This window comes from Betta splendens, chromosome 5, assembly GCF_900634795.4.
Source record: "Betta splendens chromosome 5, fBetSpl5.4, whole genome shotgun sequence".
NCBI lineage: Eukaryota > Metazoa > Chordata > Actinopteri > Anabantiformes > Osphronemidae > Betta > Betta splendens.
This window is the reverse complement of record NC_040885.2, coordinates 13,812,057-13,838,203: the sequence shown is the minus strand read 5'-3', so window position 1 is coordinate 13,838,203 and position 26,147 is coordinate 13,812,057. Positions and strand designations below refer to the sequence as shown.

The 26,147-nt window shown below is 41.8% G+C and overlaps 2 protein-coding genes across 5 annotated transcripts in view; both read left to right on the top strand.

The window, feature by feature from the left end:
* The window catches only part of iars1 (isoleucyl-tRNA synthetase 1), a 32,795-nt gene extending 20,940 nt beyond the window's left edge, over positions 1–11,855 (top strand). Inside the window, exons 23-34 of the mRNA XM_029149686.3 lie at positions 321–442; positions 1,807–1,909; positions 2,125–2,208; positions 3,834–4,008; positions 5,971–6,083; positions 7,045–7,140; positions 8,874–9,050; positions 9,194–9,314; positions 9,521–9,646; positions 9,972–10,121; positions 10,402–10,554; positions 10,803–11,855. Of these exons, the coding sequence (XP_029005519.1) occupies positions 321–442; positions 1,807–1,909; positions 2,125–2,208; positions 3,834–4,008; positions 5,971–6,083; positions 7,045–7,140; positions 8,874–9,050; positions 9,194–9,314; positions 9,521–9,646; positions 9,972–10,121; positions 10,402–10,554; positions 10,803–10,885 (1,503 nt within the window). The 3' untranslated portion in view covers positions 10,886–11,855. The remainder of the gene's footprint in view (positions 1–320; positions 443–1,806; positions 1,910–2,124; positions 2,209–3,833; positions 4,009–5,970; positions 6,084–7,044; positions 7,141–8,873; positions 9,051–9,193; positions 9,315–9,520; positions 9,647–9,971; positions 10,122–10,401; positions 10,555–10,802) is intronic.
* Positions 11,856–15,281: 3,426 nt separating this feature from the next.
* The window catches only part of atp2b2 (ATPase plasma membrane Ca2+ transporting 2), a 68,806-nt gene continuing 57,940 nt past the window's right edge, over positions 15,282–26,147 (top strand). For 2 of the 4 annotated variants that reach the window (XM_055509130.1, XM_055509126.1), the window contains exon 1: positions 15,282–15,478. The gene's annotated coding sequence lies outside the window, so the exon portion shown is untranslated. Of the gene's footprint in view, positions 15,479–15,590; positions 15,746–26,147 lie in introns of those variants that run through there. The other 2 variants (XM_055509129.1, XM_055509131.1) reach the window with 2 other exon arrangements.

Below are 26,147 nucleotides of genomic sequence, written 5' to 3'. Positions count from 1 at the left end.
AGGCGAGAGGCACGCTAAGAGGTTAGCCGAACCCGGATCAATGCAGATCGGCTGTGAGCTATACAAATTAATTAGCCATGCTTGAAATGGAAGAGAATCCCATTAGGAGTGACCCCACTCTGGCAGAAATTCTGACCATTTACAGAGGAAAACATCTACAGTAAAATGTGTTTTGTATGCTGATTTTATAGCTGCTGGCGCTGACTTCAGGGCCCTAATGTCAGAAAATGTAAATTATCTACAGTTCAGAGAGTCTTGTAATTTTCCTCTCGCCTCTCTTTTCATCTTGCCTGCTTGCTTTCTTGCCCCCTTCTCCTCAGGCTCCATTCACACCCTTCATTACAGAGATGATGTACCAAAACCTGCGTCACCTCATTGACCCCACCTCTGTTGAGGAGAAGAACACCGGCAGCATCCACTATCTCATGCTTCCCCAAGTCAGGTTGGCCGGATTCCCTTAATAAAATTCAGATTTGTTGACTGCTTAATGCTGAATAGAGAGGATTTACTCTGCGCTGAAACAAACACCAGTTTACGGCTGATGGTTTGCTAAGCATTTCCATGAAAAGACCATAGCAATAATAAATGGTGCCTGCGTGTGTGTGCATCTACTAATGTAATTAAAAACACATCAGTGAGCCCAACTCAAAATGGCATGTTACTTCATTACAAACAGCATGGTTAGTATATCTATAAATAGCTCAAATGACTGATTACACAAAAGACCTAGGAACGATGCTCCAGAGCCTGTTGTTGAGTAGTGAGCCTCTTCACTAGCGTAACTTGATTGATTTCCTTTCATTATTTAGTTGGAGGACTTGTAAGCAGGGTAGGTTCAACTGAGTTAAGGTAACAAGGACTCTGGTTGTTCTTGCAAAAGTGTATTTACTACAGTAGCTGACACTAAGTGAAAACTGAGAAAGTTGAACTGTAAGAATGGATGGTTGACCTGCAGGCCTAGGCTCCTACAGTATTAGCCCTGAAGAAGAATGCTCCTCTCAAAATATGTTCATTTCACCCTCTTTAGTTCAAAGTGTGTGTTCTTGTGGCTGATCAGTTTTGCCCAGGTGGAATTTTTGAGAATAGTTGCTTAAACTTCATCTTCAGCTATAAAAGTGTTCTGCCATGATTAAATATCCATTCGATTTAGCCTATAGAAGGTAGTGTGTGTGTGAGCTCCACGGTACCGGTTAATATAACCCAGTCTGTCACTCAGTCAGCGCCGCTGCTCTATTAACTGCTTGTCCTTCCTGCTGCCGAATAGGACTACTTCACCCTCCTCCCAAAGGTCAGCCACCAATCAGGCAGTGGGACCAGCTGCTCCACAGTCAGCTCATTAAATGATTGGCTGTCCCTGGAGTCCTCTTCTCTCTCATTTTACTCTAATGTTGTATGCACACAGGGGAAGCACACTGCATTAGTAAATGAACAGGCACTGCGCACACACTCATTTGTGCAGACAGAGCTAATATTGCTATTATGCGTGATTACCAGTGACTGGGCAGCTCTAATTTGTCTCACCATGTACTGTTAGTGGAAGGTTCTAAGCTAAACTCTTCTGCAGATGGTTCTGAACCCTGTCTTTGTCTGTACTGACCTTGAGATCTGTTATAAATTTAAGACCTGTTTGCGTTTTTAAATCAGCACCTTAGCTATCCAACGACGCACCCAAAAGTCACGGGCTTTATTTCACGTGCTGAACTACTCACTGTGCTTCTTGCTTTAATGTTGCAAATGTTTAAACAGTTCCTGTGATGCGGTAACAGCGACCTTTTATGCTCTTTTTTTGGTCTTTGTGTTTTGCAGGGAGAATTTGATTGACAAACGCATCGAGAGCGCCGTCTCTCAGATGCAGTCTGTGATCGAGTTGGGCAGAGTGATCCGAGACAGGAAGACGCTGCCAGTCAAGGTAAATCATAAAACTATATATACATGTGTAGCAGCTTTGCATGCTCTTCACATTCTCTCAATCAGCCTTGTGAGGTCTGCAGCAGCAGTATGTTTTTTTTCAACACATCAGCTAGAATGTAAAAATATAGTAAAATATAAAGCATAAGCATTCAATGTACTCAGTATTCATGTACAATGTTCAAATTAACAAAGAGAAACCCTTCTGTATTTCAGTACCCACTCAAAGAGGTTGTAGTTATTCACCAGGATGCAGAGGCTCTGAAAGACATCCAGTCCTTGCAGAAATACATCCTGGAGGTAAGTAAACTGATGAAACACGGTGTTTATTTTTCTATACAAAGATTATTCTTTGTTTATGCTATGTGCAATTGCTCATTTTGTGTAGTGTGGCAGTTGACTTGGTAAACTCATTAGTCATTCATGCTACTGTCGCTCTGCCAGTGTTCAGTGCTTCTTATTCTCATCTTTTTAATTAAATGTTTGCTGAGATCTATACCTTCACACAGGGGAAGCTGGGTCTATTTCTGTGTCTTGAATTTATTGATTTGGTTGTGGAGCACTTTAAACCTTTAACCTTGCTGACGTACAAGTTTCTCTCTTGTAAACCAGGTTTCCTTTGATCAGAATTTGGGTTCTGTAGCCCAGAGAAGACTTGTAAACAAAGAATACAGCAAATACAGAGTCACTGCTGCTTAAAGTCTAATAATTTCTATCAAGTCGTACAGGAAAACGTGGTTATATTACAGATCTGTTTAATATTTAAAGGGAAACAAACGACAGGATTGGTTAATGGTGGCCTGTAGCCTTCAGATTCTAGCTTTGTCAGCTTTGCTTGGCTGACTGGATAACACTGACAGCTGTGTCATCAAGTTGGGCTGTATCGCATGACTTTGCTTGAGTTGACAGCCACCTGAATGTATTATAACACGCTGAATCATCACACACAAAGACATATATCGTATGCCTTCAGGACTTTTACATTGATTCGTTCTATTTTAGATAACCAAGCTCCGCTTGAAACAGAAGGTAGAGCTGGTGTTTTTAACCTCACTGTCCTCGAGTTTTTCTCAGGCTGCTACAGCAGCTTATCTGCACTATCTCGGCAAGTCAACTGTGCTGGAACTCAATCACAATGTCCAACCTCTCTGTGATTGAGTGAAAGAAGCTGTGCAAGACGTGCCATAGTGGGCAAAATTTACTATATCTATTTCTTCACTAGATGAATCACATTTCTCTCTCCATTTAGACTGAAGAATGAAACATTTTGTGCTGAGAGACAGACATATTGACTGAATTTGTGAAATGGCCTATTGGAGAGCTAAAGATGCTGACTGGTTGATTTCATGGATGACTTATTCTGTGACTGAATGACTTTGATCAGTGTTCGATTTGCCCCCTTACAGCACATGCCTATAATAATTAAAGTTTTTATTTGGTCAGACAAAAACAGTCTGACCAAAGAAGCCTGTTTGGAATTTTAATTTTAAAATTCAGGTTTAATTTCCTTTGTGTTCTTTCAAATGTATGTTATTGTTGAATTTAAATATTATCTATAATTTTTTCCACACAAACGTGTTATAGCAGTACAGCTTGCAATGACCTTTCAACAAAGAAAGTGACTCTGGCAAAAAGAATTTGACGAGCGACACAAAGATATGACGTATATTTTTATGCTTAGTCAATTACTTTCCGCTTAAGCGCATAACTGAAGTGGTGATCAAACCTGGAAAAACTGAAAATAAAGAAAACAATCAAACTTACAAAAGTAAAAACATTTAAAAAGAAAATATTTTTTTGTGGAATATATTAAATAATACCTCTCAAAAGCTGTCAGGTGAGGTACAGTCAGGAAATTCTGCTGCTTTCTAAACGCTTTCTTACATTTTGTAAAATGCAGTGTTTGTCTTATTTTTATCCTACAGGAGCTTAATGTTCGCAAGTTAACACTGTCAACAGACAAGGACAAGTACGGTATTCGTCTGCGAGCTGAGCCAGACCACATGGTGTTGGGAAAGAGGCTAAAGGGGGCCTTCAAAGCCGTCACCGCTTCTATCAAGGAGCTCACAAATGAACAGCTGGAGACCTTCCAGAAGACAGGTGTGTACAAAAAAGACACACGTAGGAATCGTAGGTCTTCAGTGTAAATGTACATTAGCGGTTGAGGGCTAACCTTTGCATACAGTTGTGGTGATAGAGGTATTATTATTACTATCGTTGATATGAATTCTGCCACACAGGGAGTAAGTTTATGTTCAGATTGTAAACCTTAACCTTAAACTATCATCAGAGCTCAAATAGGGATCAAAGCAGTGCAAGGTATCTTGTTTCTCCAATTACAGAAAAACAAGGAGAGCCCCGTAGTCTCTAGGGAGGAAAACAGTGAAGGTCAGCTGGGCTGTAAGAACTTAACATTTCCAATCACTTGGATGTTTGAAGTCAGGCCAATTGGAGGGAAAAGGAAAGATGAAGGATGAAAGCGAGATGGTAGAAGATGGCGGAAAAATTGTGGTGACAGGAAATGCACAGATGGAAATGTGTACAGCAGCAGCACGTTTTGATTCATTAAATTAAGATCAAAGGCAAGATGTGATGGTTGAGTGTGCAAGGAGCTGATCTGTATAATTCAGTCCAGTTTTACTCGGTAAAGAACAAGGTTCAAACAAAGACGAAAGAGGATTTTAAAAGCGGAACCTGTTGTATTTGGTCAAAATGCATGATTATTGGTTGTTCTCACTTACATTTCACAGCTTATGAAAATTACTTTGGTGTTTGTTGTTTTAACACAAAAATGTAGGAACCTTTCTCCTCTTTAGGCTGAACTGTCTGATCTTTGCTAGCTAGGCCTGAGGTGTGTTCCCACCTTAACTGATAGTGATCAGTGAGTTAGTGGAACCGGCACTGTCTGTGAAATCTTAACTCCAAACTGATTGTAAGTGCAAAGCCATTGGTTGAAACACTCGGCATATTCCTTGCCTGTACCTTTGATCCCATCAATTTCTGAAACAAAGAATGAAAGTTGAGAAATAAGGGCGATGAGCGGCAGGGCGGGCCACGAGCAAATCAAAGTGTGAAAATCTAGGATTAGGGGGGGATCAGAGTGACTGTTTCACCCAGCCTCTGGGTGTGGAGAACGGAAGAGCAGATGAGAACATGGTCATGGGTTTTAGTCAGAACACAGATGTGGGTAATTGCTGCCAGGGGCAAAGTGGAGATGTAGACCTGGGTAGATTGGGTTTGCTGTATTTTTTCTTACTTCAGATAGAGCCAGCATGACTACAGTTAAGAACTCTGAAAATCTCAACTAAATCAAAACAAAGCCCTAGTCTGCCTGTGTGTGAGGAAAGCACTTTGGGTCTAATTAAACCTTTTTCTAGAGTCTAAACTCGTACTGTCACTTTCCATTTATTCAGATTTGATTAGAAGGATAATGGGGAGCTAAACCGTTAGTTATTGGTTTATTCATAATTTGTTTTCATTCTACTTTAAATGGTCTATAATCCACTGAGATTTTTTATATGAAAATCCAAGAAAATGCATTTACCTCTCTTTTTTGTTTGCCATATGTAATTAACTTCAATCAAGCAGCAATACTAAATCACAAATTAATGTTCAAGTACATTTGCTTCATTAAGTGCTTTTCTCCAGATTGGATAATTTGTGCGAATTGTAGTATTTAACATTTTAAAAAATGAAATAATTTCAAGCAGTGTTCCAATGGTGAGCTTCATTGGGCAATAATTTTCCTTACATTAGTTTTATAACCCCAAAAAATAAGTTGCCAGTGCCCATAAAGGCCATGAGACTGCAGGGGAAGTTAGAACTCTGACTTTCTCTTTCTCTTTCCAGTTTCTACGTAAGAGTCAATGTATCATATTGATTTGTAAAATAATAAAAGTGAATGTTCTTTATTCCTGTGGTGAATTTTTATATATGTGTGTATAAACAACATACCTCGTAGTTCAAAATGTGTTAATAGTCAATGAATGTTCTTGTATACAACCATATAATATTTATTATGGCTTTGATTGTAATTCTTATTCTCATGTTGTTAATTCCAAGGATCCATCGTTGTGGACGGTCACGAGCTCCACGAGGAGGACCTGAGGCTCATGTACACGTTCGACCAGACCTCTGGCTCTGCAGCACAGTATGAAGCGCACTCGGATTCTCAGGTACTGTATGCTTGAAATTCATACTGTACGTACTTAAGCTAGATGCACATGTGGTGGTAGAATGTATTTGGTTTGAACTGTTATAGAATGTTGCCTCCTCTATAGTTTCTCACATTGCTTTGGGACGTGCTTGTGAATTCTCTCTTCTACACTGAACCTTTCTGTCTCTTCACTGGTGCTTTATCTATTGTTGTATTGATTGAGCAACAAAGTGTAACGGGTTAGAATCTGTAGGTATAAAAGTTCTTGTGCTCCCATCTTCCCTCGGGTGTGAATGTATTTATTTGTCTCTACTAGGTGCGTGACGTATGAAATCCTTGCCTGGCTAAATGGAAGCCAGCATGTGTACGTTTCCCGCGGGCTGCTGCTAATCGGCGCTCCTCCATCCATATATGCGCCACACTGCTGCACCTTAATACCAGTTTACTGAGCCAGCTTTTTAATTCTCTCGCTCGCGCCGACTCTCCAGCTCCCATCTGTCTTGCTCTCTGTTCTCTGTGTTTGTATCCTATTTGTCTGTTGTTTTTGTGAACTTTTCTGTCAGCCTGTCATCTCTCTCCCTCCGTTCCATGGTAAAGTGTTCAGGTCTGGCAGCGGCTCAGCCCTTTTACAGCATGACTCTCGTTTGACATTAGTGAGTCAGACAGGCTTCATTTTTATCATTTATTATTACTGCTTGGTTGCTCTGTTTTGAGTGTCCATATTAGAAATGTTTTTACTACAGTAAAGTACAGCATTTGTTGGTGAACCTTGCAATTTAAAGCTTGTTCATAAGATAAACATCTGTTTCTACTATTGCTTGTTGAGAAGTAAATTAACCTACTCTAATTCTCCCCCACAGCTTTGTAACAGTAACATAATTTATGCTGAAGCATCTCGTGGCTACATCCAGAAGGTCAACAGACTCTCTGTTGGTTATTTATCTCATTGTCCTCTGTACTGTGGCTCTGTGGTTCTGTAGGTCCTGGTGCTGTTGGATGTCTCTCCAGATCAGTCCATGGTGGATGAGGGCGTCGCCAGAGAGGTCATCAACCGCATTCAGAAACTACGCAAGAAGGTGGGGCAATAATTTCAGCAGCACTACTCTGAAAGCAAGAGTGACATATAACACAGCACTCCAGAATTTTGTGGGTCTGTGTCTAATGAACAGAATCTGACACACGTGTAATCAGGGTTGTGACGGGATGAGGAAAGGATGCCACTCAGGCAGATTACACAGCAAAAAAAACCCAAGTTGCTATAAAAGAAAAAGTATAGTTCTACCTATTTGTATTAATTTACTTTGGTCCACTTTCCAACAATTACATACTTCAATATTGAGCCTCGCCATTTATTTTTTTATGAATCAAGAAATGACAGAATTGACAACAGCCACTAATTGGCAATTACACCCTTTGTTGCAGCTCCGCTTTTAATTCTCTGTTTTGTTTGTTTATTGTTTTACTTAACCATCCCTCCCTTCTCACCCTGTAGGTCTCATGCTAATTTTGCCAGGGCAGTTTTGAAATCTTTCCACTGCAGCGTCACAGTTAGAGGTTTCTCCATCATAAGGCAGGCTTAATGGAAGCTTAATTACAGTCTGGCCCCTTTCAGATTCTAATGTAGGAGCTTTGAAGTGGTCTGGGGAGTAAAGGCGGATTAGCCAACAGCCCCTTGTTTTCACGAGCAACGGACTGTTTTTTCCGTCCCCCTATAGCAGTGGTGTACGTTGGCTCCCAGCCAGACTAAATTCCTCCAGTTATTTCAAACTGAGATCTGTTAGGAATTTTCCACACCGGGACCGGAATTAATTTTTAACAATTCTTTGACATGCTTGGTGGTAGTTTATGGGTGTGAGCGTGTGTCTTTATTAGTGATTACTTGGGTGTTTGTGCTTGAGGGAAGCACATGCCTGGTTAAGAAACAGGGGTCAGCATTTCCTTCTTTTCATCACACTGTTCACAATCTGGTGTTCTCTGTAGCACTGTTTGATGTTCCCTCACTATCTCTCTCTCTCGCTCGCTCGCCCGCCACCGCTCTCTCCTGCACACAGACACACACATACTGTACTAGTCCCTTCAGGGTAGGGTCAGTACCTTGACTTGGCAGAAAAAGCCTATAAACCTTCCTCAATTGATTGACTGCTTCTCTGTATCTAACGTTATTCCTCTGCCCTTGAGCCACATTCTGCAGTTGCTGTGTGTATGCTGCATAGTGGATGTATGTGTCTGTGACTGTGTGCGCATTTGCACGGCCACACACTGTAGATTAGGATAAGATCAATGTGTTTGAATGTGTCAAGGTTAGAGGAAGCTGGCAGCACACGGTGCCAGAATGGATGGGCTCTCATCCAATAAAATATCTCCCCTTGTTCCCTTCTGCCTTTATTTGTTCCTATACTGTCTGCTTTCTGTTTTTTTTTTTCTTTATACCCGCGCTTCTTTCGTCTACCTCCTTAATTTATTTATATCAGCCTCTCCCTCCTCCTGATTTCAGGTATTTTGCAGATTTCGTTTTTCTTATGACATTGGAAAAAACACTTTGAACAGGCTCATGACAAATGTGTAATATGTTGTGTCCTTGGTAGCCAGTTATTTGAATCAGATACCAGATTGACTAACCAAATGCCTGTGTAATGTGCAATATTGTTTGAAGAAGTATTTGAACACGACATTAAACACACTTATTTAGGCTTTTCATAGCATAGAAACTTTAAACACAAAACACCCCCAGACCTTGAATCTGGAAAACACTGCACATGGCATTTGTTTCCATAAAACATTATGCATATTTCTCAACCTTTTGCCTTAGGGCCACTTGGTGCCATCTGATGAGATAAGTGTATACTACCGCTGCCAGCCAGAGGGGGAGTACTTGGACTCTGTAATCAACGCTCACACTGACTTCATCTTGGCTACCACTAAGGCGCCACTTCTGCGCTTCCCTGTCCCCAAGAATGCAGGAGTCATCATAGAGGAAAAGACTCAGGTAAACAAAGCCACCTCCGGGTAGGCAGGAACATTTCTTCCTATGTCGAAGCATGGATGAAAAACAACAACAATAAAACCTGCAGGAAAATGTATATTGTACAATACATGTACAATATTTGATGCTTGTTTTTTCCTTCTCAGCTGAAGGGCTCAGACTTGGAGTTAACCATAGTAAAGGGAACATCAGCCCCTCAGGCTGCTTTAAATGGACCAGCCTGTGCTTATGTGAACATCAAGATCAAGGTCAACAACAAAGAACAAGGTGCACATGGGACACTGAAATTGAAGTCTTGGGTAAAATAGATCATGTGCTGATTGCTGGATAATAGGACGAGTACAACAGCTGCTTTAGCTCTGCGTGGCTGTGCATGTACAGGGTTCATTGAGTTCGTCCTGACTGTCATTCAACTAGCTGAATTGTTTGATTGCGGTTGTACAGTAACTCTTTTTACCTGGTTTCTTGTTTAGAGGGCGTGGTGCTGCTGGAGAACCCCAAAGGAGATAACAGAGTGGACCTTGAGAAGCTGAAGAGAGTGTGTGGCAGCATCTTTGGAACAAACAACACTCAGCTCAAATTCTTTAATGGTGGAACTGGTAAAAACACATTCTACGCCCACATTTCATATACTGTAGCCATGGTAAGATACTTGAGCCACTGTCTGTAATATGGTTTCTACTTTGTGTCACTGCTTTATGTAGAAGTATATGTAATTCATATTTACAGTAGACACTAGTGGAGCCCAGTAAGTGGTTATTGAAACTATAACTGAATGCATAAAGTAAAACATAGCATATACTACGTTTAAAGCTGGTTTTGCATAAAAGCTTTAATAATTCATGATATATACTTGACTTTATGTTGATTCGATCACAGTGGCTCCCTAAAAACTCAAATAAAAATCTCTTGTGTTCATTACAGAGCTGACCAGTAAAACAGACCTTCAGGGTCTAAGTGGCAAAACCTTGACAGTGACTCCAGGGTCTTTGTCGACCGTCTCCACCACCACCTCCACCGATGCCCTGCTGTGCCCCTACGTTAACCTGCTTCTCTGTAACGTGCAACCAGCTGGTGAGAAATACGTGTGCAAATGCACACAGTGATGGCTCTCAGCTACTGTACTCTAGCTCCACTCCTGTTCACATGTTAATCAAGAGGCCTGCTCTCATTCTGCCTCTTCTTCCTTCAGTTTTTCTTGTCTTTCTTTCCATTGCTAGTCTTGTGCTTGATCACCTACATTCCCTGGACTTGTGAAGAAGTCTAACTAACGATCCAATCATTTCTCTGTTTGTAGAGTAAATGAAATCTGTCTGGCTTACTTCTGTGAAACGCTGTTCTTCTCTCTGTATAGAGTGCCAGACAGGTGAGGTAGGCACCCTCCTGCTGGTCAACCCAGTGGGACAGAATGGCCTTGACTATTCAGGCCTGTTATCTGAGGCTGCTAAGGTTTTCGGGCTCCGCAGCAGACGACTCAGACTGTATCTGGACCAAGACCTCACCCAGGGTAAGTAATACTAGTCATCATATTGTATTTAAACTATTGAATGAATCTGTGCTAATGTTTATTATTATGATGGCACAGAATTATGTACAGAAGAAATATTTATCTTTGTATTGTTATTTGTACATATGTTCTTTAAACATTTTCATATAACCGGAAATCAGTGACTGTTACATTATGTGTTATGTTTTAGTTAAAGTGATGCTTTTGCTTAATTAATATATACAACCCTGTGCTTTTCTGTTTTCCAGTGCTGCCAGCTGATTCATCCGTAAAATCTCTAGACACCAAAAGCCTGTTTGTAAGAGTTCTCCCAACAACAGCTGAAGCATAAATGAGCCATCCTACCATCACCATTTGTCTCTAATGCATCACAGTTCCTCAAAAGAAAAAAAAAACACTTCTACTCTAGTATGCAGACCTATATAAGTGAAATTATGACATGATGTATGTTAATAAGAAATCCTGATACAAAGCAAGCTTCTCTACAGAGTAACTGACACATGACAAAAAATTGGCATTTAATGGCAGAAATTGACTTAAGATTGAGAGAAGTGTCATCACATTCTTAAATGTGGCGATAGCTATGATGAATCACTGTTTAGCCAAGATTCTCAGTCCCCTTCGATGCAGCTTCTTTCTCTCGTCTTTAATTTGTTGCCAATTTTAAGCGTCAGTATTCTAAGAAGGCACAATGTGTTTTGGGGCTATATTTATTCTGGACAGAGAAGACATTTACTTTGTTCACTAGGAAGTGGATACACTTCAAGAACAGAAGGGCTGCTTGTAAACAGCAGTGGTACACACTCGTTGGATAGATGTGTGAAAATGAAAGTGTGAAGTGTTGGACATGGAAAGTGGGAATTGTCTGAAGGAAGGAAAAACCAACCGCAAAGAAAATCCAATGACCCGTTTGCAACACATCAATAACTCTATCTGGAAACAAAGGTTACAAGGAGTTATCGTATTACTCATGCCGTATATCGTATTGAATCTTTTCCCTTATTTTTCTAATGATCCATTTTCCATCCATTGTTTATCTAAGATGAGCTTAACCCTGCATAATTTTCACTGTCGCTCATAAACCAAAGTGACGTCATCTGCTTGTACACCAGTTTAAATTTAACAGATAATCTGAAATAAATATTCTGTACGTTGCGCTGGGAGTTTTTTTGACTATGCATTTATAGGTGCAACTGATTTGAGGCTGTTGTATCTTGGAGACAAAAGGTCCTGTAATAATAGAAACAAATGGAAAATGTACTATTTTATGTGGCAGATGGAATAAATCAAAGGTGAATTGGTGTTTTCTTTTTCTTTCTACACAACACAGTATGAGGAGGAATAAATCCTATGTGTGATGCTGCAGACTATCTTTGACTTGAATCATCTACAGAAATGTGAGTTTGGTTGTTGTGGCTCGGGTTTTTTCATGTTAATAAAAAATTAACTATATATTTATTGGTCTAACTTTGTACTGAATATGCCACTTTCTGTCGAGCAAAACAATTTTTTACCTTTTACTGAGGGCATAAGTATGGTTAATAATGTTCCTGATGATAATGTATCAAAATTGTATTGTTGCATTTTTTAACACAATATCACACAGGTGATGTATCGCATATGCCTGCTTTTACTTGCTATTCGTACTATTTTGCGCTTGAGATTAAGTTAGAGTTCTGTCCTAAATAGTTTCTTGAATACAGAAAGTGAAACTACAGCACTCCTGTTTTTCTAGGGAACTCTTGCTGTTTGGTGTAGACACTGCTAGGCGATATGTGTTGGAAGAGAACAGTGAGTGAAATAGATTGGAGACCTGGACACTGGTGTTTAGAATGTGCTCCTGAGTTTAAGGGAGAGATCTGATCATCATGTAGGCAGAAACCAGCAGAGAGATGTCAACAGCACTTTGATGTGTCCCTTCGTTGTTATAGAAATCAGAAGTGCTGCTGCATTTTGTGTGATCAGCAGAGTTTTAGTTATACATATTGGCAGCCCTGTCGAAGACCAAACCGTCATGCCCATGAGATGGAGATGTGTTCAGTAAAGTATAGGTGGTCATCAGTGATCATCCCCAGATTACAAGCAGACCTTGTGGCCACAGTTGCTGTTGATTACAAGTACTGTAGAGGTTGATGCTGTAGATGTGGGGAAAAAACAGAATTCTTAGATAGAGAGACGGATCCAGAACAGAGCCCAGTGGCACATCTGTGGGAAACAATGTGAGCTACATGCAATACATTCTTCAGCCAAGATATCTTGAAGGTTTCCCAGATCTGAAGGACTCGGGGAAAAGTTAGAGACCTTTCTATATTTCACTATAATAGCCCTCAGATTAGATGGAATCATAGTAAGAGGTGTTTCTACTGTTTTACCGCTCTCACCAAAACATTAGAACTGTCTGCAAATATAATCCACTCTAGTATCCACTGTGACCTCAGTACTAAAGACATTAGAGTAGAATTATCACCTTTCTGGTAGCTCCAAACTGAGAAACTATAATAATATATAAATAGATTAGCTGTGTTGGATTAAATTAGGCTTTGCATGTGAACCCAATAAAGCCCAATAAGTATGTTTTGTTTTTGTGTTTTGAGTCAAATGTGATAAATGCTTCTTGGTTATGACGTGTTTTTTCTGTCATGGCTCTGCAGCCCATATGTCTTGACTATGGCCTAATAAGTAGCTGCCTGTGTAAAGCTGAGAATCTTCCACTAGGTCATTCTGTAAGTGGGAACTTCAACTCCCTCAGTCCCAGTTGAATTAAACAGCCAGACTGATGAAAGATGAACTGTGTACACATGATTGAGAATGAATCTATAAAATTTCAACCAAACCTTCGATTGTAGACACTATAACAGAAACCTTGTCCTGCTGTAGACTTTGATAAAGTGATTTAATACGGTCACTGGAGTCATCATATTCTTTTCTATCCGCGTGTGTGACCTTGATCTGGTTTGCAGCGGACAGTTAAACATGGCGCTAAGTTGACTTAAGTTTCCAGAGGACATCTATAGGGTACTGACATCCACAGGCATGTTGTTAATCTGTGTCTATAAAACCCGGGTTATATGAGTTTGCAGCCAATATAGTGAAGCCTGGTGTGTGTTGATTAATGAGTGGACCAGGAGAGAGAACTGCTGGAGGCACTTGAAGAAACACTCCGTTAGGGCCACTGTGCAACACCTTAATATAAAAGATATCTATTATATTAGATATATCAAATAAATGCTGAAGTATATTCAACTTTTGAGGCATAAAAGACGTACTAGACTACCTCCCATCACAAGACATTGCATTATTTGACACGTTTACTATCTACCTGTGATTTCCAGCATCTACAATTAGTATCACTTTGGTGTGATTTCATTCTCCCCCTCCAAGGCGACGCAGCTTCACATGCTGCTGCGCTGGTTAAATATTAAGCAAACCGCTCTGTCTGCCTCATCGTCCTCTCATCCGTCTCTTTCCCATCTGCTCCCGTTGCTCCATTTGTGTCTCTGCACACTCTGACTTGAGTAAGAGACCAGGTCAGTGACCCATCTGCAGACAGACACACAGCGCAGAGATACAGTAGGCAGCTGTGAAGTGAGCATGACCCCGTTATCTAATTCTAATGATTCAAACGGCATTACAGGTTGCTGCAACGACAGTACAAGTGTTTGTACAGTGCACGCACAGGTGTGTTTTTAGGAATTCTGTGGGCCAATAAGAATTAAACCAGCCCACTGTGGCAACACGTGTGCTGCGTAGTGGAAAAAACTAAATCTCTGCCAGTAAATCAATTTTCACCGCTCTGCATGTCGCCCAGTGTCGAGTGACAGCAGCACATACAACCTCACACAAGCAAGTACAATGGCTAAGAGGATGAATGAAAGCTGGCCCGTTTGCTGTAGGCTTCAAGGCGCGCATGCTCTGAAAGGTCAAGTTAGGTGATCTCACCATCAGTTCACGGCTACTACTACACTGAAACATAGATCCTGAAGTATACAAAGGCCTGAACTACGTCAAGGTTATTCAGTTTTTGAGTAGGATGTCAATAAGTCTGGCGTATATAGTGTATAGTCTTGCTGATTCAAAGTCCTGTAGTTAAATACAGTTACAGTTAGTTAAGTTTAAAGTTACATAATGACTACCTATATTTAGGAAAAAAACACGAACATGCAAAACCAAGCTGTTCTTTCTTGAGAACATTAGCACATATTCCAATGTGTTTAATTAAAAAAAAACAATGACAATCATCGTCGACTTCACAATACAGCACTGCTACCTCGATGGTATTAATCCTAACTGAAAGACTGTAAAAGTTACATATAACGACAAGCCATGAACGCGGCACTGAATTAGCTACGTAGCTAATCTAGCTATCTCACTATGGAAGCCACGTTAGCCAAGCGAGTCGTAAACTAACGATTAATTCCTATTTTAACGTTCGAGTCAGAGTGTTGATGGGACGTAGACTAAAGCTTTTGGATTTGGTAAAACATTCGAAGCTACAGTGGTCAAATACAAGGCTAACCGCAGTCTTACAGTTTCCCAAGCGCTATTTACTGCGCTAGTGTTAATCTTGATGTTATCTTAAATGATGTTATGCTGTTTATTCTGAACATTATAACGCAGTTCAGGTTTATCTCTCATTTCCCGCTAAATTGGTCACCACCCCCCGCCTCCACTCAGACAATAATGCGCAACACCTGAGCCGCTCGTCCGCACGCTTCTCACAAGCCGTGCGCCAAAATCGAGCGTGGAGCCCGGAGTGGATGAACGCGTCGGGGGCGCGCGTCGTGAGTCGACGAGGGAGCGCACCGGACCCGCGGAACACGCCGTTCCCGCACCTCCCGATTCCCCGCTACCTGAGGCTGTCTACACCCCGATGCGCCCGGTCCTCCCCCTCCCCTTCCTCCTCTTTCTCCGGGATCAGGAGCAGGTAAGGCGCGGGGCGGATGGGGGAGAAAAATCTCCCGCGTATCCGCGACGTGGGCGTAGGGGCGGGATGCTGCTCGCGCTGCCTCTTGGCTTGCCATACACTTGGGCTGTTTTGCGCCCGTGATGCGGCGCTTTCGCGTGCGAGCGCTTGGCGCTAATGGGAGATTCCCCGGCGTTCGCAGCGAGATGCGTCTGCGGGACTGACTGGCGCTGTTGCTACCCGCGCTGTCCGCTCGTCGTTGCCACAGAGACGTGTCTTCTGCCGCAGGTACGCGGGGCCACGCACGGGATGGATGCGAGCAATTAGCGGCGTCTATTTTTGGGCGCGCATGCATCTTCTCTGTCATGTCACGCAGTTTAACGCAGGGATTGATGGAATCTCACGGCGACCTATATTTTACACTTTGCCAAATTTCGAGCTTACTGTGCTTTATCATATAGAGATACTGTATGTTACGGTTGTTTGGATCCAGGGTGCTGCACTGAGGGTGATGCGGTAGTTCACGCGCAAACTTACAGCACGAGACAATGAGATACGTCTTCAGTGGAAAGCTGCCGTTTCTTGCCTCTTTTTTTTGTCCGTTTTTATCAGTTACGGCTTTTTTTCCTATAGAAATGTGTGTGAGTGTGTGGTTTGAAGATAGATAAACATTTATCCACGTGAAGTATTCAATGTAGTAATTTTGGAGATAAAAGAAACGTTGTCAGCTGTGTAAACAAGTGTGGGGTCATGCAGTGGAACTCCATGATTGAACCTTTAACCTGCCCTGCTTAGTAATAGTTCCCGTCTACAAAACAAAAATAAACTGGGTTTGTGCTGCGTGAAGACTCTGGCTTTGGTTTTGTCCGTGTCTTTAAATGAAGACTTCTTAACTCGTCTGTTTGTCTCAACCCTCATTAGGCCTTGTTTTAAGTCTAAAAGTATGTAATTGAAGTAGATCTAACCTGCGGAGAGCAGCTGATTCTCACCTTTTCTTGAATGAAACCTACCTAATGTATTTATGTCCTCGTTGTAAAAGTTCACATCTTGCTATCAGTGGTTTGGAGATTGTGTCATGCTGGACATTTACGAGGGGCTAAAAACACTCAATAATTATTATTGTCTTCTTCAGCTAGTGCACTTCTTCAGTGGGGATGCATGATTTATCCAGATTGGCTTAAACAATAACAAGTGATCAGCCAGAGTTGTGTATTAATGAATGCTTTAATTATCTAGACAGAAGCATCCAAACATACAATACTTGACTGGTTAATGAAATCATGAATTCTAACGAGCCTTTCAGGATTGTTAATTACTACTGCAGATTCACTCCGATCATTTGCATATCATGGCAGAGAGTTTGAATTAATTTAACCGTGACCAATCCTCACTGCAACAATCAGAAATGCAATTGTAGTCATTATAGTTCTGTGGAATCACTAGACTGATGGATGAGAAAACAGTAGCAGATTGTGTTTCCTGTGAGTTTCTTTCAATTCTCTGTTCCTAGTGATGAATTAGAGTATATTTGTGCTTCTAGTCACTATATAATCAGTAGCATTTTGTGTCTGTTTTTTATCAACTTTTTAGTTCACTGTGAACATAAATACAGTTTGTTTTTCTCTTGAAGCATTAAATTAACGTCTGGTATTGTAACACTGGATGTAGGTTGTTTTATTGTCTCGGTTGTAGCTCCTAGAATGCATTATACCCTTAAACAGGCCGTTTTTATCACCCAATTTACCTCTGTCCTACTGTTTGCCTTATTATGCAAGGATGCAAGGCATCAGATTTCAGAAGTGTTCTGCACATTCAGTTTGATGATCTGGACTCTGGGGGTGAACCACATACTCTAGTGGACTGTTTGCACCGGTGTAGCATTTGCTCAAAAAATCCTTCAGTGACAATAAAGAAACTGCCAGTATTTGATTTTCAAGGAATGATGCATGACAGCAACACAAGTAGCAAAAGCTGTGAGCGCCTAAGTTGTAAAACAGTAGAAATAGGCTTTTGAATACTTTTTCCTAGTCTGTGTATGTTTTGCAGTCGATTTGGGTTTATTCATTTATTTTTCTACCTCCACGGCTTAAAATTCCTGCCGTGTATGAGGCGCAGCAGGTAACTCCTGCCTGGTCACCAAAGTTCCTTTCTGCTGATTTCTTCTACTCCACAACTGAAATCACCGCGCATTCCCCACAGCGTGTTGGATGTCGTGTTTGTGAAAGACATGCGTTGTTTGCCCGAACAGAGCGTTTGCGAACATTTTCCCCACTTAAAGCTACAATACGTAGCTCAAGCTTGTGTTTCTTTGAATCAATAAACTCTGCTCCATCCAGTTTCCATCATACTGGACAACAATAGAGTTTTGGCACAGAAGAATAAACTAATCCACGTTGCTGATTTCAGTGTCTGTGTGGGGAGTGTGGTAGTTTCAGATGAGAAAGATAATGGTCAAACACATTCTTAAGACATTGGTGGTCAGACCACAACACTTTGTAACATTAAATCAGGCTAACTGAGAAGAGGGACTGATGTGTAACAGCTGTGTGGGCTGTGTCTCCGTGGTGCATGGAGAGGATTAACCCTTGTCCACCAGAGGTTCTGGCTCATGTGTTGTTGACGGACACTAAATATAAATACATTCATTTTCACACAGCCTTCATTTGTTCTGAGCAGCTGTCTAGACCGTTAGATTAAAATCTTAGATTTGTATTTGGCCTTGAGATACGTTGTTCCTATAAAGACATTACGATACATGATTTGGAGGCCGTGCTCTCCTGCTAAGCTCATAAAAGGTCACTGAGTCAAAATGGAGGCGTGAAAAACCGATGTAAATATATCAGTGGTAGGAGTTTAATATTGAAAAGCAAGCTGTGGCCTGTGGGCGTGTATTGATGTTCACAGTGTGAGGTCACTCTGGAGTCACTATTATTCGTTACTGCGTTGAATTGATGAGACATTGGAAGTTTTCTGCTCAGAACAAGATGTTCTAACGCATCGACAGCCGCTACTACTGAGCTGCAGCCTCAAAATGCAGGTTGCACACTTACAGTGTGTACTGTAGCTATTTCATGTTGTAGGAGTGTCTGTGATTTATAATCAATGTAATCATTTAGTTTTTTTAACATATGTTAAGGCTTATACATTTGGCTATTATTGGAAACAGAACTATGTTGTTAACAGAAAAGTGTCTGTTGATGGTTTACTTGGTGGAGCATCGGTGAAGGGAGGCTCCCACACACATGGAGTCCTGCTGATGGACCAGTGCCGGCTCAGGGAAACAGACTCTCTGAAAACCACTAAAGCTGCGTAACAGGATTACTGCGAGGTGAAAGATTTGGAAATCCGTTCAGCTCACACTGCTCCGTGGAAACTATGTCTGTGCCGTTGTGTTTGTTTCTGTGCTCAACACTATTTATCATCACTCCGCGTCCTGCTCCCTGTAAGGTCAGTCTCCTTTTTGAGAAACACAACCGGTGCACGTGCTGTTCCTCTGTCACTAGTTTATTGCTCCGCAGTGAATTTGATTAAGCCACACACAGTAGGTTAAATATAGCGTTCTACTCCGGGAAGTTGACCTATTTCATCAGCATTTACCCGATTAATATAATATGAATATACATGTATTATATATGTTAAGGATCTATCATAGCTGTTGGTACTGTAAATACAGAGACACTGCAGTTGGAAGAAAAACCTCCACTATGACCCACCAACTTATTAGTCATTATATGAAGTCAGGCTCTTTATCCAGGTAAACTATGCAGAAATGAAGATACTGTTTTCTAGATTGTAATTATTATTCATCATTCATTCATGGTCCTCTGCATTTTAGTTTTTGGTTTGTTGTAAAAAGTTAAAAACCTCATCTCAACTTGAGATGCCAAGGTTGTGGGTTTGAGTCCCATCACTTTTAAAGTTTGAAATGTAAATGATCTCTCTCTGCCCTGTTGTATGGCAAGTGCTCATTCATTTGATGGCTGGACTTGACTTCAGCTTGAGCTGGCATCAGAAGAAATGAGCTATCAGCACGACCACTGACTGGACTCAAAATGGCCACAGCTGTGCTGGGTAACCTGCCTTAAAGTGGACACTCCAAGGATTTCCTGTAGGCAGCATGCAGTTACTTGACTTCTGCCTCCCGCTCACTCATGTTCTGTTCTGATAAACTCATGAACTGAAAGTGTTCCAGAGTGCTTTTTACCTGCAGGGATCAAATCATATGCAGAGAAGTCTCAATGTCTGTGTGAGCTACTGTGTTTTCAGTCTATCCCAGTATCTGGACAGTTTGTCCATCCATCACAGGGCCACAGGAGAAAAGCCATTTTTTGTTAAAAATAAACCAAGTGCATCAGGTTGCAATATTGTATTTGCCGTAGGTTTCAACCTAAATAGGTGAATAAAATGTTTTTTCACTGCTGTGTGGCGGTGACACCCATCTTGGCATGCCATAAACTATTTCGGGTATCTGCTCGGACATTAATGGTTACAAATGTTCCATGAGTTTGCCAGACAGGCTGGAAGCTGCTCTGCATGCGGGGATGTCTGCTGTGCTGCCTTTGCTGATCAGACCAGGCGGGCCACCGGATGCAGAACCTTCTCAAGCTCCTTCAGAGTGGACATTACACAAATTGCCTGTAGTGAGAGGAGCATGTGGCTTTGTATATGTGAACGTCTGAAGCTGATGTGTCCCAACTAACTGTGGGGGGAGGCAGCTTGAACTACACAGTGGCAGGCCAGAGATGGCATCTAAGTATAGTTTGTGTGTGTCTGTGTGTACACAAAGGTTTTGGGGGTACTGTCTATTTACAGCTCAGCCTGTGGGAGATGTCCAAGTCCCTCAGAAAGGGCAGAGGGGCATGGGAAGACCTCCACTCTGCCTCGTGTGTCATCCTCCTCTGCTAAGACTTGAACAACTGTGTGCATGGACGTGTGCGTATTTGTGTTGTGTGTTCATGCATGCATGCACACTGTGCTGCGTCAAGGCTGCTGAAAATAGTCTCGGTGCAAAAGTACTGTAAAGGAATATGACACTCTTGCATGCTCATGCACACACACACAATTGTTAAGGGGAAATTATCTAACCGGATTTGAATTTTCCTCGTGGCCACCCCCAGAGCTGGTTGTTTACAAGGCCAAAGACTTGCTTTTCCACTGATAGTGATTCATTATTTTCGGAAGGAAGAGAGGCAGCTAGAGTAAAAGAAACTAACAATGGGGAAACAAACTTTTAGTCAACTTTTAGTTTATTTTTAATACGTTCAGTTCCTCCATTGGGAAACTAATGCAGGGATTTATTTCAGAATTACTAGAATGAGCCTTTACTGCAGATTCCAGGCCCAGGCAACGAGTGACTGGTCAGTGACAACTGGCGGTTTTAGTGGTAGAAAGTCCTGCACTTGTGTTGTCCCCAAATCTCTCACTACGCTCAAAAATAAACCTGTGATATTCTGCTTAATGTTTGCTTTTAGCCAGGCCTTTTTCATTGCGATGGTATAAAATGCATGTATTTATTTTAATTTTTCAAAAAAGTGACACTTATTATTATTATTAGCAATTGCAGTCACCAGTGGTCTGTGGGATACTGTTGATTAGAAAGCTGTGTGTGTGTGTGTGTGTGTGTGTGTGTGTGTGTGTGTGTGTGTGTGTGTGTGTGTGTGTGTGTGTGTGTGTGTGTGTGTGTGTGTGTGTGTGTGTGTGTGTGTGTGTGTGTGTGTGTGTGTGTGTGTGTGTGTGTGTGTGTGTGTGTGTGTGTGTGTGTGCGCGCGCGCGCGCTATGTATGTCCTGTACATACACATACATGACCCTAGTGCTTTCCTCTCCTGGCCCTCTCTCTCTCTCTCCCTCCCTACATCTTTCCCTCCCTCGCTTCCACCCTCCTTTCCTTCATTTGTTCTAGGGACACAGCCCTAGTGTGAAGCTTCTTGTTCTTGTATTTGTTGGTGCTGGGCAGCTTTGCAGCCTTTCATGATGAGGTTGCGTGTGACAAATACACCCGCCATGCTCCGTGGAAGTGACCAGTTCGGCCTGGTGTCTGCTTCTGCCAGAAGCTCCCGAGGTTATATTTAGTCCTGGACAGGCCACTCTGCTGCTACAACTATCATCAGCACCAAAAGGGATATCTGGGGAAACTGTACCACCACCACCACATTTCCCCTTTTCTGCTGCTTTACTGTAAGTAACTCCCTTTCAAATAATGACACTTCTGTTGAATTTCAGAAACTGCTTTTGTTACTATGGAGAGGGGACAAAGCTTCAGTAGGAAACACTTGACATGCAGTGAAGTATGTGGACTTTTGTTGTGCCACTGAAAAATTCCTGTGACCACTATGGTAACAGTCAGCTTCACTGGAGGTCTGTGTGTCAGAGCAGCTTTGAAATTTGCTTAGTACTGTAAGAAGAGGAAAACACATGGACAGACAAATCTGGGTACATCTGAGTGTACAGAGTGGGGACTACTAACATGTAAGACAACCTGTGGTTTGATTATTACCGTTCCTTCATTGTGTTTAAATAGAGAAGTGCTGCATATTTGCTGCAGACTAGGGGCATTTAAAGCGCATAGACATGGAAAGTTGAAGAAGTGACTTTCTCATCCCTGGAAATGGAAACTCAGTAGACACAGAAAAAGCGAGGGAGCCAGTGAAAGACAGGACGATGGGAACATCTGGAGAAACAAGGCCAGTGCCAAAGCCAGTGACAACATGAAGGGACTGGAAAGTCTCCTGAGATCGGCCTGAACTCACTCACTGAGTCACACACACATGCATACAGAGCACGGGCTTAAATATGGGGATGCATGTGTTGCCTGTGACCGTAAGTTTCCCATAAGCTCGACCATTGGCTTTATGCCAACATCATGTGGCAGTTTCTTTCTTTTTGTCTTTGCTTTTATTCAGTTGTTGTTGCTGCTGGTTTACATACTTGGAATAGAATTCGGTGGAATTCAAAATAATTTTGATTCCTGTCAGCACACAGGCTTGTCTCTTCCAGAGTACTACTACAGTAGTAGTTAACCAAATAATTATGCAGTGTAAGGACTAGGGGAGCTTCCAGGGTGCAGCACCAAATACACCCGAGGGATGGGATGGAGGGCAGAGAGATAATGAGGCGAGATGCAGGGTTTGAGTGTAAAGTGCACAGCTCCCTTCTTGTGGACTAATAGGCTAGATTGCATGACACCAATTACCTGCAACGGCATGAGAGTGTGTGTGTGTGTGTGTGTGTGTGTGTGTGTTTGCGTGTGTATAGAATTACCTCCAGTAAGTCAACCCTCAACCTCCACTGCGGGGGAAAAAAGCTTCTTGATGGAGCACTCCTAACTGGATTTTCCCTCCCCATCTCGTTCTTCATGTTTCTCCATTTTCCCCTCTCCCACCACCATCTCGCCTCTGCTCTGCTTCAGCTCAGGGTTAAATACATGATGCTCGTAGGACAATCAGCAGCAGATTCGCTCATATTTAGGTGCCAATTATCTAGTGCTGAGTTTACGCCTATGAACATATTGAATATGCTGCAGTCTGAGTGTATGTGTAATCCTGGAAAAGGGGAATTGGTTGGAACCAAGTGGTGGCTGTCTGCTTCAATAAAACTAGTTTAAAAAAAAAACACTTGTACACACTGTAATTAAAGCAGTCAGTCTATGATGAAATGAATACACAGAAGCACTGTCATTATCTGCCTACAGTGTGTAGGAAAAGTGCACACATTAAATAAGAGAGGTCGAAGGAGAGAGAGAGAGAGAGAGAGAGAGGGGTCTTACACATGTTAAATAAGTGAATGGAAAAATCCTGTTCGGTCAGTGGAAATTGCCCCTGAGAGCAAATAACTTGACCATGCAAATGCCGGGTCCAGAGACGAGTGTACCACGACCATTAAAGTGCCAGGGGAGAGATACGATCAATGAACCCACGCACTCAGGGCACCGAACCACAGGGCAGGATGGAGCCCGGCGTGGAGCTACCTGCATTCCCGTCTCTGCTCCGCAGAAAGACAAGGACGCGGACATTCTTTTCTGCCAGCGCCCTTTGTTCCTAATGAGGCTGAGAGATTGGATTCATTCTAGGCAGAATAGCTCTACACTGCCGAACCAGCAAGTTTTCTTTAAATAGCGAGGCGGCCCAGTCCGCTCGTGGGGTTACTCAGTTCAGTCATTAGTCTTCGTTAATTAGCCTCTTGTTCTGGTTGCTGCTTGAAGGAGAACGAGGAGATAAAGTATGTAGAAAGGATGGTGTGGAGGTCTGGAGGAGCAAACCAGAAGAGGAAAACACACAGAAAGGAAATGTTTCCCTTGGTAGTGTGTTAGGTGTCTGGACTCTAGTAATGGAGATGGTTTAACGTTGTGAAGGAGGTTTTCTACAAAGTAGTCATGGATTACAACTGAGTACAATGGGTTAGAGACGACAACAAGCCTGAACTGCGCGTTGTGTGTGTGTGTGTGTGGCGGTGCCACCATTCATCCTTGTGGGGAGAGCAATTTTCAGAGATACTGCAGGTCCATATTCCCAGAAGCACGCAGCAATTAACTGGAACTTAACACTGGTTGAATTAAATTTTGAATGTGAATGAACTGGGCCACGTCCCCGGTGAATAATCTGCTCCACCAAAATAAATGTAACATTAAAGCACGTCGGTAGTGTGAAATTAACTCGCTGGGATGTTTATACGTAGATACATTTTGTTAGCTTTCCTAATTCTATTCATTTATGAAAACAGTAATATCCAAAGAGGTCTGGGAGACAAACCAAACCTGATTATTCATAGCTCCTCTGTTCGTCTGTGCTGGACAGCCACAATAATAGCGCTTAACAAGCTCTTTTCTATGATACTGCGTGAGTGGCTGTCTAGCATCTGCAGCTCAGAATATACTGGCTGAGGCAGCAACACGATGACCCCAAACACCAAAGTGACTCAATGGCTCTGGAGACACAGTCCGCTTCGAGTTGGACTGTACCAGAAGGAGCCCAGACCTCAGCCCAGCAGAATGACCTTAAAAGAGACAGTTCATCCGAGACACTCGGTGTCTATCGCTGAGCTGAAGCACTTTTGTAACGATGAATGATACTCATTTACAGCTACAGAGGCATCAGGCTTGACGATACTACTGTCGGGTCTAAAGTGGGAACCATACAGCAGGAAACTCTTCATTGATCACAGAAATTCTCCAAGTTAGATCCTATTTAAATAAGTTTAGAAATACATATTTTAGTTTAAACTTCTTTCTTGTATGTATCTTGTAACCTCCATTTATAATTTAATTTATTCCCTGTTATACTTTCTTCTTTGAACATTTTCTTTATAAGACTGAGGCCCTAATTATCAAACGCAAATCATACACACTAAGAATTACACGGGAGAAGTAAATATTTTCTGTTTTTGTTATGCTGTCATTGAAAACCTTGTCAGATAAGATGTTTAATGTTTAATTTCTTTCATCTCTTTTTGTGTAGAACTAGGGGGAACCGGCAGCATTAGTTTGCTCATCCCAGAATCTAGAAAGAAATAACCAGTCTGACTTCAAATGCACCTGAATCACAGTTCATTCACTCTTACTGTGATCCGTCTGTACAAACTCTGTATTATCAGAGTTTGGAGGCTCCGTGTGCTGTCTTGGGTTCTTTAGTATTTCCATTGTGACGCTGCTCTTCACTGAGGTGTGAAATCATGTTCTGCTTATATGAAGGGAAAGAAGGTGTATCACGCAATGGGACACTCTTGTGATTTAAATAATTGATTCCTCTGATGGTGCTTACATCATGTTGGCGATTTTAGATACACATACAAAGTGCTAGCAAGATTTTTAGCCATTGGTCTTTTGGCCAACAGGAGGCTGAATCATCATCATCATCGCTTCTTCAGCCTTGTGTTCATAGTCTTGCACTATTCTGTACGTCAGGATTAGGTCGCTGTAAGCAGAGAAGCACAATCAAAATGGCCAAGCATTCCCAGTGTGGTATTTATTTGTGAAGGTTAAAATAAACAAAAGCTACTGCCTTCCTTTTATACCATTTTAATATTAAAATATGTCCATATTCTATATATTCTGCTATTAGTGTGACAGGATTTTTCATACTGGTTGGACACTGGCTGCACACACAAACATCTGGGCTGGGCACCATGGTATGGGCGTGGACGCTGGCTGCGCGATTCACACGTCGTACATACTTTCCAAACGTGTGCACAACTTTCAGTGCGTGGACAAATATTTTCGGTACATATTTTTATGAATATATCAGTGTGACCGCAAAGGCGCAAGCAGTCTAAGTATACGTAGATCAAATGCTTTGGCTGGAGTTCTTAATCCTAATTGCGTCATTACAGGTCTTTCATAAACATCACTATCTGTTGACTCAACCATGTTCTTGCTGAATCATCAACTTCTTCTTCTTCTTCTTGCTTTTCTCTTAAATATAAATTTTCCCCTTTCACTTTGTCATTGTTTCTTCTTCACTTGTCTGTCTGTCCTCCTTCATCCTCTACAACCACCTCCTCCTTCTTTCTACTCTTTCCCTCAGTTTGCTGCAGTGCATCACTAGCAGGCACATTAACATCTCATCTCCATTACGCAGCAACATTCTGCCCTCTCTCTTTGCTTTTTATCACCTTCTCTCTTCTCCCGTCCTTCCTCCTTCTACAGTACATGCACCTTTTTTCCACAGTACTGTACGTTTTCATACTATTCCCCCCTTT